At 45.0% G+C, this 16,799-nt stretch overlaps 1 protein-coding gene across 1 annotated transcript; it reads right to left on the bottom strand.

Moving 5' to 3' along the window:
* Window positions 1-1,029: 1,029 nt before the first annotated feature.
* On the bottom strand, window positions 1,030-14,166 carry LOC146056822 (sarcolemmal membrane-associated protein-like; the record flags this gene model as incomplete). The annotated part of the gene is made up of 5 exons (XM_083168453.1): window positions 1,030-1,125; window positions 1,278-1,340; window positions 3,905-3,941; window positions 11,475-11,547; window positions 13,952-14,166. Coding segments are annotated over 5 exons (484 nt in total), but the record flags the coding sequence as incomplete, so codon positions are not given.
* Between the last annotated feature and the right edge of the window lie 2,633 nt (window positions 14,167-16,799).

The following is a 16,799-nucleotide window of genomic DNA, read 5'->3' as shown; positions in this document are numbered from 1 at the left end:
TGGGAAGCTGTTGGGGAAATAGCTAGATGACTCGGATCTGATGCTGGTCATCCTGATGTTAGAGTACCTCGAGAACCACGCTTGGGATACACTGGGTTAGACTGAAGGTGAAAGCAATTTGCAATGGAAGCAAGGCTAGTCCCAAAACACTTGTGTGATATAAATATACAGCAATATACAACGGATAACATTGGGCAACAAAGAATAAGAAAAAATAAGAGAAAGCTAATCTTATAGTATGTACACACGGTGCGATATGGCTTCCGATGTTGCAGATATAGTGTGCTGATTGTGTGCTTTTTTAGGGCTTGCGAGCCCGATGCACGCTCCCGTGTGAGTGAACATCGGCAGTCAAATAGAGGGCAGCCAAGACTATATAGTGCAGATCTGCACTATATAGTCAAAATTGTGCCACTGCATGCATGCCGTGCGATGCGAGTCCCGATGCGATCTGATCGTATCGGGACTCGCATAGCACGGCATATCTACCGTGAGTACACACCATTATACAAGGTTCACTTCCGAATATCTACTATGTAGCAATAGCGTATTGCACGTACATCATTACATGTTACTGATCTGAGCACACGAGCAGGCACAGTAACAGTAGTAAGAGTGACGATATCTACCCCCATGTGCCAAAGCAACTCCGTGTACAAATTGATCTTCTATTTCTTATGTACGGACTCGCTCGTAGGTGTGTAAGTGTGATAAGAGCATTATATTCTCATTTTCCGGAACAAAGATCGCACGCTACAGATCCTCCCTAAAGATGTAGAATGGATTCAACTCAGAAGGCAGGTAATACTGTACTTTTAGGAGGATCAGCAGAGGAATGGCCGAATCATGTTACGGCTAGGCTAGCTTTACGGCACACATCTTTACTGATCATGTATTCTCAGGTTATGGTACAGTTTTACATCCGTAACCAACAACAGGGTATGAAGCCAGTATGGGGTAATTGCTATTTTACAAAACATTGGCCTCTAGAACAGTCAGTGCAGAGAAAGGAAGTGGACGCTTTGATACCTGCCAACTAGTATCTGATGCTTCCTGTGTATTGGCCAGTAGCCTCTGTAGGGTGGCCAACTTCTGTTCCAACATCTGTTCCCGATGTAAGGCCTCCTGCGGGAAGAACACACATTGTTAGAACAGTAGATGTCTCTCGTGCGGCACACTGCATGTAGAAGAACAGGTTATGAATCCGCAAATAAATATAAAATATGTTCAATGAGAGAAAATTTCTCTAATTATCAAGTTATTAAAGTGGATTTTACCTGTAGATACTGAGAAAGTTGGAACAGTTCCTGAGAGTACATACTGGGAGTGTGAGCAGCAACCTGTAGTGAGAGCAGACAGAAACACAACCTGTAACACACACTGTAGCGCTGTGACACACAAATCAGGTCAGGGCAGTTTCAGCTTATAAAGGCTCATATGGACTAGAACAGGAAGCCCGATGGGGCGGATTTATCTGAGCAGTGCAGAGAAAATGCAGAAGAAATCCAAATATAGAAAATGAATAAAAACGTCAAACATGTGAGATTTTCAATAATAGAAAAACATAACAAAAATAAATGGACAAACAAGAAATACCCAATCATATAAGCTCAAGTTCTGCAAACTTTCAAAGGGTAAATGGTACCGAAACCAAGTTAAGACGACTGCAGATAGTCCCTTTCCAGAACAATGCAAGAGGGTGGAAAATCGACACTAGAGCAGTGGTTCTCAAACTGTGGGTCCTGACACCAAAGTGGGTAACGACCATCTCAGCGCGAGGTCATGACTCAATGTTGCCGACTGCCAGGTTGAGGACTATAATCTCTCAGTCAGTGATCCAAAGTGTCTGACAAAATTCTAAAGGTGCCCATACACGTACCGATTACCCGGTACTTTTTGTGCTGAAATAGCATCGCATTGCATGTGTTGTGCATGCGATCAAAAGACAGTACAAAAAGTATGTGCAGCACATACTTCTTCTACTGTGCGATGAGATGCCGCGGGAGCGCGCATCTCATCGCACACATCGCACGGGAAAATCGGTGCGTGTATGGGCACCTTTATTGTCTGACAGGGTTCCAGATCAAAACAGTTTGAGAACCCTGCTCTAGAGGAAAACCACTCATCAGACAGGATGACATTTCCATGGGGGTTAGCATTCGAGACATTCTAACAATGACAACCAGTAACATGCTCAATGTCAACATTTTCAACTGGTCCACCATATATACCGAACCTTACATAGGTATGTTTCAGGTGTAATTGTTTTGTTTCATATAAGGTCTGTATAAAAAAGGGTTTGGGTCACTAGGTCGACAATCAAAAGATCTACCACTATTGGTTGACAGTCGAAAGGTCGACACATAAAAAAGGTTGACATGCATCAGGTAGAAGGGGTCAAAAGGTAGTCATAAAAAAAAAGTCAACATAGGTTTTTGACTGTTGGCATGAACACTATTCTATTCTGCCTGTATGCCCACTGGCATGGCAAATTTTAAATATGAACAAGTCAATTCATGTCGACCTTTTGAACTTTTCCACGTGTCGACCTTTTGACGGCATACTGTATAAAAACTGGTGCACAAGACAAAAGGTGTTGCAAGCAATAGTACCCAGTCAGATGGTCTAATTTTTCTTGTACCATTTTATATGGGATACGGTTACTAGGTCGACAAGCATTGGGTCGACACCACTAGGTCAACATGCATGAAGGTAGACATCACTGAGGGTCGGCATGGGGTTAGGTCAACAGGGTCATTGGTCGACAGTCATTTTTTTGAGCTGACATGTGCCGACAGGCGGTATTTCATGCCCTACCATCCACTAGGGCGTGGTGGGAGAATAAAAAATAGTGTGCAGAGCGCAGCGAGGCACCGAGCCCGAAGCATGGCGAGTACAGCGAGCCATGCGAGGGGACGCAATGCACTTTTTTACAGGGTCGACATTCGGGTCAAAAAAAGTGAAGACCTCATGTCGAACTAATGACCCTGTTGACACAGCCCCATGTCGACCTTCAGTCATGTTGCCCTTCATGCATGCTGAACTAATGGCGTTGACCCAGTTGCTGTCTATACAATGATCCATACTCTAACATATACACTTTGAAAACCTATACGTCAGGGTTGTGACAGAAGGAATGAGGATTCTCTTGTCTTCAGCTGCTGCCCGATGTTTGCTATTAAATATTTGCATTTATATTATTGGATTTTTTCAGAGATGATGTGAAGTACTACATACTGTCTGACCTGGCACCCCGATATATCTCCTACATAACTATATCTCTATCTATATCCCCCCCCCCCCCCCACAAACCAACCCTGCTGACATGGTCCCGCTAAGCTGAGACACAAGCTGTGTTTTGTATAGGGCACAGCATTGGAAAGAACAGGGAATGTGATCACAACACAGAGGGCAGCCCTGGTGCCTGACCCGAGGTGTAATAACCAGCTGCTGCCAGCATGAGTCAACGCAACATGGGATCAATGCTGAGTGGAAACACGTGCACCATTTATGAGGGGGGTCACATGAGCGCTGCAACCCAAAACCACGTCAGGTAGCGCTCATCCCCTGAGCAATGTACCAGCAGTAACAGGACGATGAAGTAGCAGAACATTCTTCGCCGTAATCCCATACTCCTGAGAAATCCTGCCTACAATCCCCATCCTACCAGCCAGCTCACTGCGTTCCGCTACAGCTGAGCAGAAACCGTAAAACCTGAAATACATTATTCGCTGCCCTTTGCCATCTACGGGACTGTCGCAGAGTACACAAAATATCGAAGGCAGAACACAGAGGAAGGAATTCATGTCAAGTGATATCATCTGAGCAGACAGGGGGAGGGTAACGCAGAAAGTCCCTTAGGATATATAGTCAAAATCTATTAGCCAAAGTGTGGAGACCTTACCTTGTCGATGGGACTGGGTAGCGCAGCTTGGATGACACTAGAAAGAAAGGGACTCCGGGTCAGAATGTAAACACAGAAAAATCAAGAGCAATAGTTCAAAAATCCTTGTTGCCAAGTCTGTAAATATTTAACTGGATTTGTCAGGACTCACGTTAAATCTGAAAGGGAGCGGCAGCATGGGAAAGAAATTAACTCTGCCCTGGACTTTCCTTCTCTGCTCCGTTCCAGAGCCCGGCTCCTAACGTGTCACCTCTGCCAAGGGCTCTAACGTGCACAGTACGGCTTGTACATGGTTAATGTTAAACCGCGTCACCTCGTCGGCACCCAACTGGGCACCTCTCAGTGTCAACAATACAGTCCAGACCCAAAATGGTTAAAGGTGTGGATCTTATTTTAAAGCACACACACAACCTTTCAACAAGTCTTTTCATGCTGGACTCTGCTCGCGGCTGCTTTACAGCGATTTCGGGTATTCGGTCATTATGGGAGGCTTCAAAACACAGAATGACTATTAAACATACTAATTATAGCAAAAGAAGAACAGGTTTGTGTTGTGGATACATCTGAGGTAACCGCACTTCTGTGGCATAGATACACGGAGACCCTCACAGCAATCTGTAGAGAAGTACTGGATCTTAAAGGAACTAGGCTATATGCAAGCTCTAAGCCAAAACTAGGACTTCTGGCGGAAACCGCAGAAGTCAGGTCAAGGTTGCCTAAAGAACTAAAAGGATGGAAAAGCCTTATTACTTGTTAAATAATGTTTTTAAAGTGTGTATTAATAGTGTATTAAACGACTGATCTTTTTGCTAGTCATACTAACAATAATCCAACCCAAAGGGTTAAATTTACTAATGGTGATATTGTCCATAGCAACCAATTAAAGTCGGTCTAATTTTCTAGGATGCGATTGGTCGCTATGGGCAATATTGCCTTTTGTAATTTTCAGAAGCTTAACTAAATTTACCCCTGATCAGTTGAAAGGGTGCCGGACGCGATCCCGACAGTCAAAGCGCCGACAGACAGGTGCCCGATGGCCACCCGCTATTTTCCCTCGTGGGGGTCCACTACCCCCATAGAGGGAGAATAGAATAGGTGGCGAGCGTAGCGAACCCGCAAGGGGCTTTGTTGCGCTCGCCATGCTGTCCGAGTCCGGGCAGTCAGGATCCCGACGTCGGGCTAATGACTTTCGGAACCCTACACCTCACCCCAGTTGAAAAACAATAGTAAATTAGGAGAAGCCCAAAGTAGCAATACCAAATGGATTTTAAAATAATAAAAACTGTAAAAAAAGAGAAAAAGAATAACTGCCAAGAAAAGCAAATATTACTGTACAAACTCTGGACGCATCACCAGCCATGCCAACGATGATTCAGCCCAAAGCAGATTATTTACATTCACAACCTACAAATACTCCTACACCTGTCCACAACTGTATAAAACATAGATGCTTCTCCCTAAATAAACACACCACCGACAACGGCATGCCACTAAAAAGAATGCTGACCGGGGCTGCGTAAGTATGCACACCCTCTCCCCCTACCGGCAGCCTGACCCTAACCCACCCTACCACAGACTGACCCTAACCCCCTATACCTCACCCATAATATATGGTATACAGAAAATTCCTGCTGAGGGGTTACTAACACTGCAGTCCCCGTTATTATGAATGGGGACCATGGTTTTGGGGTTTGGCCATGTCTAATAGACTTCATTAAAATAAAATGTTATATAGGGGTTTCAGATGCGGCTGCACAAGCATGAAGGGTGTCTGACAGACATCAGGGTATTACGCACAATACACAGCCTTGTTAGAACTAAGCTAAGAGGATATTAGTCGCCTTTATTTGGGGTCTCTAATGCGCACAGTTGAGACAGACAGATGAAGAAACGGTTGTTTGTTCATAAAATCCAACTAGACAGCTACTGTATCAGATTGTTGGGTAAGTTTTTGCTTTTTAATGAAAAGAAAATATTTTGTTCCGTTAACTTAAAATGATTGAGAACATTTCCATACGGAGATGAAACGAAAGCTGAATTGCTCAACAATATATTCCTTATCAAGCTAATAACGGATACACCTGAAATAACAGTCACTGATACCTCTGCCAATGTGTAGCTGTTGGCTGACAAATTAAGGCTACAGCGTTCCGCTAGCTGGAGCAGAACAAAGGCAGAGTAAGTGATACGCTTGTAGTCTCCTAGTTAACCAACATGTTTTTTACTAATTGATCACATTAAGGGTAGCTTCAGGCTTGCTATGTCAGTATCATCCACCAGCAGAGGAAGGCAGTGATGTACAACCTGATATACTACAAGGGCTATATGTCCACCTGTCTGAGCTTGTTACCCTGTGTTTCAGTAAAGAAAGGACTGACGCCCCTCGGCACAGTACATAGCTCATATGAGGGAGCTGCATGTACCATTCCACTGAATTCAAAGGTTAGGAACCACATTCAAAAAGATCCATACATTACACAACAAGTCCAGATACATAAATGGGGAACTAGATGAGGATCAAACCAGGGAACCCTAAGAACCTGTATTCTCAGTCAGGGGTAGATGTATGAAGCAGTGATAAGGGAGGGGAAGTGATACAGTGCCTGGTAATTTATCACCGGCCAATCAGCTCCTATTTAAACCCAGCCTGTAATGTAACAGTCAGGAGCTGATTGGCCGGTGATAAAGTACCAGGCACTTTATCACTTCTCCTCCCTTATCAGTGCTTCATACATCTACCCCTCAGATGCAAGCGGTTAGTAATGAGGACTGGCCTGTGATAGGACGGCTAATATTACTCATGGCCTATTCCTTCCTCCCTATACTGTAGCAGTGAGCAGAGTATGTGTTACTGTCCTCAGTTTATATTCCCGGGACTAGTAGAAAATCGGCTTGGTTTAAATAAATAAATAATCATTATTTTGTTTGGAAATAAATTGGTGCCAGGTGGTGTGAGGAGCTGTGTCAGTATAATGCTATGGTAAGCAGATCTGGGTGTGGTCTAACAGATCTACAGTGTTTACATAGCCAGTCATTCTGTGAATACCATAGGGTCGTCAGGGTAAAATGGTCGCTTAGAGCAGGGATGTGGCACCTTCGGGCCTCCAGCTGTTTTTGAACTACACATCCCAGCATGCCCTGCAACAGTTTAAGTATGGTCAAATAGCAAAATGATAGCAGTGCATGCTGGGATGTGCAGTTGAACAACAGCTGGAGGCCCGAAGGTGCCACATCCCTGGCTTAGACACTGGTCAAAGTGTTTTGGGTATAATGTTGTACGTTTCTTTATATGTGTAAAATTGTGTATCAACTATAATCATGTCGATCATATAATGTCGACATATTAACCGAATACCAGCAGATTCTGTCTGCACCTATACAGGCTGTAGACTCTGCCCTCTCCTTAATGTACTGAAGCCTTAAAATGGTCCCAGGTTGCTTCCACACTTCACTGAATCTGCCTCTGCGTTTTAGTGACAATTGAATATTATTCTAGCATAATGGATTGTATGGATCTATTCTCCTTACGCTGGGTTCCCTGGGTGCCACTCGATAGAGGCTCGAGCCCGGCATGCGGCCTGGGCTGGTTCTACAATGAATGGAGGATCCTGTGATGTGGATTTCCCTGGGGATCAGCTGAGTTTGTCTAGCCTTGGTTACAGCAGGAGTACCCCACTCTCGCTGTCCAACTGTTTCAGTGGAAATAGCCCTAGCTATTTGTCCTGGGCTGGGTGAGGAATTTTGTAGTCACCTCTGGAACTCCCTGCAGCCAATGGTGTATTGCATACAGCACATTGGCTGGAAGCCTCACTGCTGGAAATGGGCTGATATAAATAAATAAATGAAATAAATGGGAAAAGCTCAGTGCCGTTTGCTTCCTGAACTCAATTACAAACCCAAGTGCCCAATGCTGGTACTGGGATGATGTCAAAAGAACACAGAGGATCTGCTATGAACAACCAATCAGAACCTAGGTTTATTTTCAAAGAATTTATTCGATAAATGATAGCTACAAACTGATTAGCTCCTATTGGCCTCTAGGTTTTATACAACTCTACTTTAATGCATTGCCTTTATAGGCTTACTCTATGGCTGCCTGCAATTTTCTGTTTCATGTCAATTAAACAGAGAAGGTTCACATAAAACTAACTACCTTCATTTAAAAACGATCCATGTATATTTCATAACATAATATAGTAATGTTCTGCTTACAATGATTTTCCAAGTAGAAGGAGATGCTGTGACATGTAATCAAAAGGTGGGGTGAACTGTTAGCTGTACTGAACCAGCAAAAGGTCTGCTGTAGCGCCATCATGTGGAATGGTAACGACACTACAGCAGCACAGATAAACCTGTCACATGCACCAACACGTGTATTTACTAATAATGTACACCATTATTTATATGCACTGGTTCACACAAGACGTTCTGACTAGTGTCATCTGACAACAAGACCAAAAGGAAGCTGGTTTGCAACACATAAAAGATTCTAGTTAAAAGAAAACAACTGTAATTAAATATAATTAAAAATGGCTGAGTGACCCCCTTATGCAATAAAGCATCCACTCCTGCGCATCAACCTGAAGAGGAGCATGTTGTCCACCAGGAGGTGCCATACTAGTGTCTGTGTTATCGGACCTCCGTCCGTAATTAAACATTAATGGCAATTAGGTGGATCCTTTTAGTTTTTCTTATTCTCTGGATTTATGCAACTCTCATTTTCTATATTCTCTGGCCTTTAGTTAATATTTCCCAGCGCATGTGAATGAACCTTGGAACTGCAATGCAAGCATTTCTCGCCCCTGTCACACATCCTATATCTACACGGTAGCTGGTAGTGAAGGTGACATGCTTATAACCATTTGTTTACTATGATCAAGTACAGAGATAGACAGAAGGTCACCTCGAGAGACTCTCACACACTTTAACGACACCTTGCTTAGTTAACTCTTTAAAAATAACAAACTTTTTTTAAAAATGGTGTCCTTTAGTGTAAATAGGTGTGTACATAACAGTACTGTAGTATATAGTCTCTGCAAAACAAGATCCAGATAAAGGGGGAATTCAATCCAGGGTCACGACTGTCGATCTGATCTGTTCCGACAGCCGTGACCCTAGCTGTTTTCAATTTGTTTGAACGTAGATCGCCAGGCAGGATTCAATGTCCCAGCTGCTGCCAATCGGCGAAAAAGGGGCGTGTTCGTGTAAACGGCCGTGGATTGTCGATATTCGGCTGTGATCACGACAATTCATGGCCGTAATCAACAAAATGGGCCTGACTGCTTTTAAAGTCTGGCCCTTTCTGTCGATCTGCCTCCTCAATGCTGGTCGGGCAAGACTGTATTGAATAGGCGCCCACAGCTTTTTCCCCTGTAGCAAATAGCGTCCGGGATTGAATACCCCCAAAGTCTTTAATTACACTATAGTAAGGAAGAATTACCGAATATAGCTACAAGCCGCTCAGGCTCGTTATACATTTAGCATCTGCGACAGCCCCTACGATATATAGCATTTGATCTTCCTTGAACTCCCACAGCAGCCCCCCCCCCGGAGTCCTTTTACATACGATTTATCGCATATGAAGGACTCCCAGGGAGCTGCCAGGGAAGTTTGAGAGAAAAATTGGTCCGACTTGTGCCTCAGACAAGGTGGACCAGGTCCTTAAGACACCGCTGCAGTTTGTCAAGCAGTGTTATTTGGCATAACTATTTGAATGCAAATTAATTTGCACTGCTGATTATTGGGCTTAATTTCACAATGAAATGTCAGATTTTAATATACTGTACAACCTTGCATTCTCTAGTCTTTATTTATATTAATAAAACGTATACTATTTAACCTTCTTTACTAACATTTATCAATCGTGTACAAGCATACTGCAAAGCTTTAGCATTACTAAAGACTGTAATAAACCAATTTTTGGTGCCTCCTCAGGTAAGGCCGCTATGATATAAGACAGTGACTCCACAGGTGAGGCCGCTATGATATAAGCCAGTGCCTCCTCAGGTGAGGCCGCTATGATATAAGCCAGTGCCTCCTCAGGTGAGGCCGCTATGATATAAGCCAGTGCCTCCTCAGGTAAGGCCGCTATGATATAAGCCAGTGCCTCCTCAGGTAAGGCCGCTATGATATAAGCCAGTGCCTCCTCAGGTAAGGCCGCTATGATATAAGACAGTGACTCCACAGGTGAGGCCGCTATGATATAAGCCAGTGCCTCCTCAGGTAAGGCCGCTATGATATAAGCCAGTAACTCCTCAGGTAAGGCCGCTATGATATAAGCCAGTGCCTCCTCAGGTAAGGCTGCTATGATATAAGCCAGTGCCTCCTCAGGTAAGGCCGCTATGATATAAGCCAGTAACTCCTCAGGTAAGGCCGCTATGATATAAGCCAGTGCCTCCTCAGGTAAGGCTGCTATGATATAAGCCAGTGCCTCCTCAGGTAAGGCCGCTATGATATAAGCCAGTGCCTCCTCAGGTAAGGCTGCTATGATATAAGCCAGTGCCTCCTCAGGTAAGGCCGCTATGATATAAGCCAGTGCCTCCTCAGGTAAGGCTGCTATGATATAAGCCAGTAACTCCTCAGGTAAGGCCGCTATGATATAAGCCAGTGCCTCCTCAGACATGGACCTTACCGGTTAAAACACAAAATTGCATATTTTTCCCAGTTTGGTTCAGTCAGTTTTGAGACTATATAAAGAAAATAAATGTGGCCGGTATTGTGTAGGTGAGGTAATTGGGTCGGATAGACCAGAGAAGGTGGTTGGAGAATTGGATGAATTTGCATACAAAAGGTGAGCTTTCAACAGATGATTGAAATTTGGGCTGGGGGAAAGGAAAGGGAGTTGTTGTACAAGGGTGAGAATGAGTGAGGACGATCCAAAAAAGGAGGGGAGCATGTAACGAGGATGGGGCACTTAAATCTAGTAAGAAAGGGTTTACTATGCTTTAATAAGCCTGCAGGAGTATAGTTACACATACATACTCTTAGCAATCGTTCCTACTAAAATGCAGACCCAGGAGACTGAAGAATCATTCAGATTATCACCTTTTATGTAACCGCTGAGGTCCTGACAACTGGTACACAGGTACCACCATCCTATGATGAGATTATTCATGCTGCTCTGCTTTGCTACAGATAAATCAGACGACTGGGATAAACCCTCTGGGAGATAGAAGTGTCTCATAATAGCACTGAGAGTTGCTCAAACATCTAGGGGTTTGTATTAGCATAACACGATCTAACAGGGCTGCAGAAATGTACTAGATCCCTGTAAAATGTTATCACATTGACTCATCTGAAATATCCTGGTTCCCGAGGCATCAGGTACACTAATAGCGGTTAATGAAGGCACATGCAATAATCATGAGAATAAACGGCTCTTTAGCCTAGGAAGTGCCGTGAACATTGCTCAATGACACTACCTACAGGACAGGAGGAAACCACAAGCAAAGCCAATAACCGCTGCAGAGTAATTTGTGAATGAAGCACCAGTATACGTCAGTGTGGGAGGGGGTTAAACCATTTTATTAGAAATTATTCACCTATACAGAGGGAATTGATGGACACTTACTCTGATCGTCGTCTGGTCTCCAGTCCATCTGGCAAAAACAGCTTTATCGTGGACACTATACAACCATGGGTCACTGTAATACATAGGGAACAGATTACTATCACCGCTTTTTTTAAAAGTAATTTGCTGATAACTTTTAATAGAAAAAAAAGGTACTTGCTTCCTAGCAGGGCGCCCAGTTTTCTTACGTACGCTACCGTAGCAAAATCGCATTGCATCTCATGGGCCATTATAGAGCCATGCGATGCAATTTTTTAATGTAATTTATTCACTGCTCTGTTGGCCCTAGGGCAGCAGTGGCCAACCCGAGGCTCGCGAGCCGCATGCTGCTCGCCCGCTTGTAATGTGCGGCTCTGTAGAGACGTGCCCCGGTGCTGGGACAGCTCCCCTGCTCCCAGCACCGGAGCAGGGACAGACAGAGCGGTGTCCCCCACGGGACACAGCTTCCCCTGGCGCAGAGATCAGCTGTCTGATCCCTGCGCCGCTAATGAAGCGGGGAGCGGCGAAGCGGCGGTGGATGGAGCGGGGTTTTGAAGTTGGCGCCAATTCGGGTGCCAATTCAAAACAACGCTCGCGGTGGTTTGAACCTCCCGCCATCTTGGAGCCAATCAGGGCTCCCGAATCGGCGGCCAATAGGAAACAGCTCGCCGCGCCGTACTCCGCCCTGCCCCCTGACATCAGACGCCACCGGGAGGGCGAAGAAGACGACGACGCCATGCCGGCGGAGCGCAGGAGCGCTAATGAAGACGCCGGAGGGGAGAAGAGGTCCGGCGGCCGCTGAAGAGGCCAGAAGACGCCGGATCAAGACAGAAGATATCCGGCGCCTTCTGCAAGAAGAAAACAAGCGGCAGCTCCGCTGGCCAGAAGAAAGGAGATGGCGGCCGGAGAGGCCAGCGGGAGTGTGATGCAATAGAGCCAACGAAGCTCCCCTCCGCGGCCTCTCTCCCAACACCAGGTAGGGGCCTTTGGCCACCTTCCTCCCATTCACCCTAGACCACCGAGTGTCGGGCACTAGGCCCGTGGGCACATTCAGGCCCTTCCGGCCTGTGGGTGCATTAGTCAGGTTTTCTTGGCCCGTGGCCCATTTGTTTGTTGGGCCCTCCTGGCCCCTCAGAGAATAGGTGGGCCCTTTAGTTAGGAAGCTGGGCCCTCCAGCATATGTTATTTGGCACTGTGCGGGCATATGATATTTGGTACTGTGGGTGCATATCTGGCACTGTGGGGCGTATATGTGTGTGGGGCTGGGGGCATACCTAGCACTGTGGGGGGCATATCTGGCACTGGGGGCATAAAGTTTTGGTATGTAGCCACTTCCCCTTGTCATATGACCACGCTCCTGGCCACTCCCCTGTCCACGCCCCTTTTTGGCGCGCATGATGTTGGCTCTTTGGCTTGACTGCCAATATTTTTCGGCTCTTTACCTCTGGCCAGTTGGCCACCCCTGCCCTAGGGGATTGCATTGCACCTCCCGAAAAATTGTATGAGATTTTATAGGGTGCGATGCCAAGCCATTAGCTATACACTTGTATGACATACAATGAGGTTTCACTGACACCCCCCCCACTATCCACACCACCCCAAAGCGTGGCGAGCCCCACGAGGGGCGGCGGAGCGCGTCCTCCCAACCTTTTCATACCCCCACCATCCACGTCGGCGTGGAGTTGTCTTTATATAGTGTGTCGAGCGCAGCGAGCCCCGCGGAATACATGTAAAGTAATCCGCGGGGCTCGGTGGCTCACTACACTATATAAAATCAATTCCACACCGACGTGGATAGTGGGGATATGAAAAGGTTGGGAGGACGCGTTCCTCTTCCGCCACGCTAGGAAACAAGTACCGAAAAAAATCTGTATTCAGTTCTCATCACCCTCTATTCATTACTCAGAAGACAAATTGTTCAAGGGATTACAGTCTTCACTTTCCTTTGTTTAATTGTACAAAGCACACTCATACACAGATGTGTCCTCGTACATCCAGCCGCAATATGCCACGCAGCGCAGGAAGCCTGGAATTAGCGAGCTGCCAGGTCCCGTGCCGATCTGCTAATGTTCGGCATCTTTTCTTAATCGAAAATGTGTCACCCACAAGTTCCGCCACTGCAGGTCAGCATTGTAGGACATGACATTTCATTGGTGAAGCCTCAATAAAAAGGTATCATGTTACTTGGGGGATGGACCACATAGCAACCAATCAGCTTATTCCTATCCTTTTATAGAATCTGCTTAACAAATGCTACATCAAAGCTGATTGGTTGATACGGGCAAGTTCTCCACTGCTTGATACATGAAACCGCATGGAGAGACAGGGTAAGTACACACTAGAAAGATTTCAGGCTGATATTTCGTTCTGATTTGACAAAACACAACATATTGGCTAGACTGTTTTGGTTTGGAAACCGCTGCGGTTAAGGATAGGAGTCCTAAAACATTGGATAAGTTAAGAAACAATGGGTAGGCGGAGCTTAGGAGCTCACTTACCTTTCCTGGTATTTTCTGTGACATCCACCCCAAACTGAATGATGTCACCGGAGAGAATCTCACATGGCGGGCTTTCCTCAGACCCTCGACTCAACCTCTGGCTGTTTATGAAGGTACCGTTACTACTTTTAGTGTCTTGAAGGTAGAACTGCAGGCAAATAAACACAATCAAATTTAAAATCCGAGACAAAACCGTAAATAAGCCATGGAAATAGCTTTATATGGTACACAGAAAAAGAGGATCTATGAGGAAGGCATGATAGGCAGAGAGACGTTTAATAGTGTGCAGCAGGATCTGTACACACTAATCAACAACAAAACTGTAAAAAACATTTTCCTAATTGTGATTGTGTAACAATAACGGTGTAATGTACATTAAGGAGTAAATTATATATAAAATCACCAAACATCCATACAAAGGCCAAAAGGGGCAGTACGGATGGTGTAATGGTTAGCATTACTGCCTCACAGCACTGAGGTCATGGGTTCGATTGTGCAGAGTTTTTATGTTCTCCCTGTACTTGCATGGGTTTCCTCCGGGTGCTCCGGTTTCCTCCCACAATCCAAAAATATACTGGTAGGCTAATTGGCTCACAACAAATTAGCCCTAGAATGTATGTGTGTGTGCGTGTACATGTGGTAGGGAATATAGATTGTAAGCTCCACTGGGGCAGGGACTGATGTCAATGTTCAACTATACTCTGTAAAGCGCTGCGGAATATGTGTGCGCTATATAAGAAACTGTTAATAAATAAATAAAGGCTCAAAATGTTTACAAATGTGATTAACAAACAAGCGTTCCTAAATGTGTCAGATTGTATTTACGGGAAATTTTACATATATAAGCACCAACTTTGTCCTACAGATTAATTATAATCGGATATGTTAATTACAACCAGTGATTACATCACCAATGCACTATTAGAAATGCTAAATGCTTGTGTTGACGAACAGCTCCCCCTATTGTGCAATAGCCAGAAAAACATCTAAAAAAAAATCCATTCCGAATTGTTTACATTATACATAGTTAAAAAAAGTAACACATCAAACAAATAGATTTATTGACTCTTCAGAATCCTGCAAAAATATATTTGAGACCAACTAAAAGTAATGAAGTCTTTAGAGATGTACTTTTAGGAAGTCAAACAAATTTTCCTTTCAATTGGTTGCAAAAGAGTTAAAATTAATTTCCAGGAGAAAGACGCTAAACGGCACAGATCATTCACGTCCCGCACGCTTACTACAGCTTTCATTCTTAGAGAATATGGTAATAGAATATGGGGCAGATGTACTAAGCCAGTGATGGCTAACCTTGACACTCCAGCTGTTGTTGAACTACACATCCCAGCATGCCCTGGCTCAGTTTTAGCATGGGCAAATAGTAAAACTGTAGCAGGGCATGCTGGGATGTGTAGTTCAACAACAGCTGGAGTGTCAAGGTTCACCATCACTGTACTAAGCCTTAAAAGTGATAAAGGGGGATATGCTGGTTGATTAGCAAGGCTGAAAATTTGCAGCCTTGCGAGTCCACTAAAGCCCTCCCGACCCGTTGCAGAGCGTATTCGCATGCAGGGCCTGTGAATGGATGTTTAACACCGAATGATGTGGCACATGCACGCATATCTAGATTTGCATGCACCCTCAGGAGGAAGTGGGCGACCAGCTGACATCCGGTGATGTCAGCTGTCTGGCACCGACGTCACGGGCCAATTACCATGGGAACGCCCATCCACTGCCGCCTCACAGCCCCCGGCCATGGTTGCACGCACCCGGTGTATGCACATGCGCAGAAATGATCCTGCGCATACGCCCACCATCGGTCCCCGTGCAAATGTTCTGGTCCGTGCGAAAGGACCAGAACAACCCCTAAAGTGTAGTCAAAAACCACCAGCCAATTAGCTCCTGTCACTTTTCAAACCAAGCCTGTAACATAGTATCTAGGAGCTGATTGGCCTGTGTTTTATCACTCCTCACTTTATCACTTTGTAAGGCTTAGTACATCTCACCCTATCAACTTATGTGAAGGCTAAAATAAAGACCGCTATATACCCCTCGTATTTTCAATTCAAGTCTTCAATTAACTTCATTGACAAAAGCATGACTTTAAAAATCCAGTCCTCCTTTCACCGATCACACTAGGGTGATTAGTATGCAATTTGGGCTCTTTTTATGCAATTCCGGTGAACAATCCCATTACAAGTGTCCAAATTGCATGTGATTGAAAGCAGCTCCTGTGGGCGTGATTGAAAGCCGCTCATATGGGCATGATTGAAAGCAGGTCCAATGCAATGTGTGGTCCTGTGGGCATCACACCGGAGCCTACAAGTCATACCAGCTTCAGGATAAATCAGGCAGGCTTGGCTGGGATCGCATGCGATATAGCAAAGGCAAGGTGCCGGACGGCTCAACTGGGGATTGCGGGCAACTTCTACAAGGGGAGAAGTCGGCCTAGTGTATGCCATGCTTAAGGCCATGTTTAATAAGGAGTGATAGTCTTATCACTTGCTTCTAATCTGGAATGGTGATCTAACCATCAGCTCATATCGGCCATGCGCTTGCAAAAAAGGACAGTTTGGAGCCGATTGGTTAATGAAGTATTTAAAATGAATAGCGAGTGATAACAAGAATATCGCTCATTATTAAATATCCCCCTCAAACCCTGGAAAGCCCATTCACAGCCCCACAATAGACGAAGCTCCTCAGTGACCCCTCGTATATACAGCTCTGCACGTGATCAGTTATTTCCAGCCAAGATGCCATCTGTTTGAGGTACCAGGCTCAGTTTCATGCACTTTTAGCTCTCTGAAGGCCGGTAAGAGACTCACGTCAGCAGGTTTTATTGTAGTCT

This window comes from Crinia signifera, unplaced genomic scaffold (assembly GCF_055691185.1).
Source record: "Crinia signifera unplaced genomic scaffold, ASM5569118v1 HAP2_SCAFFOLD_920, whole genome shotgun sequence".
NCBI classification, from domain to species: Eukaryota; Metazoa; Chordata; class Amphibia; order Anura; family Myobatrachidae; genus Crinia; species Crinia signifera.
The sequence above is the reverse complement of the archived record's forward strand: the minus strand, read 5'-3'. Positions and strand labels throughout refer to the sequence as shown.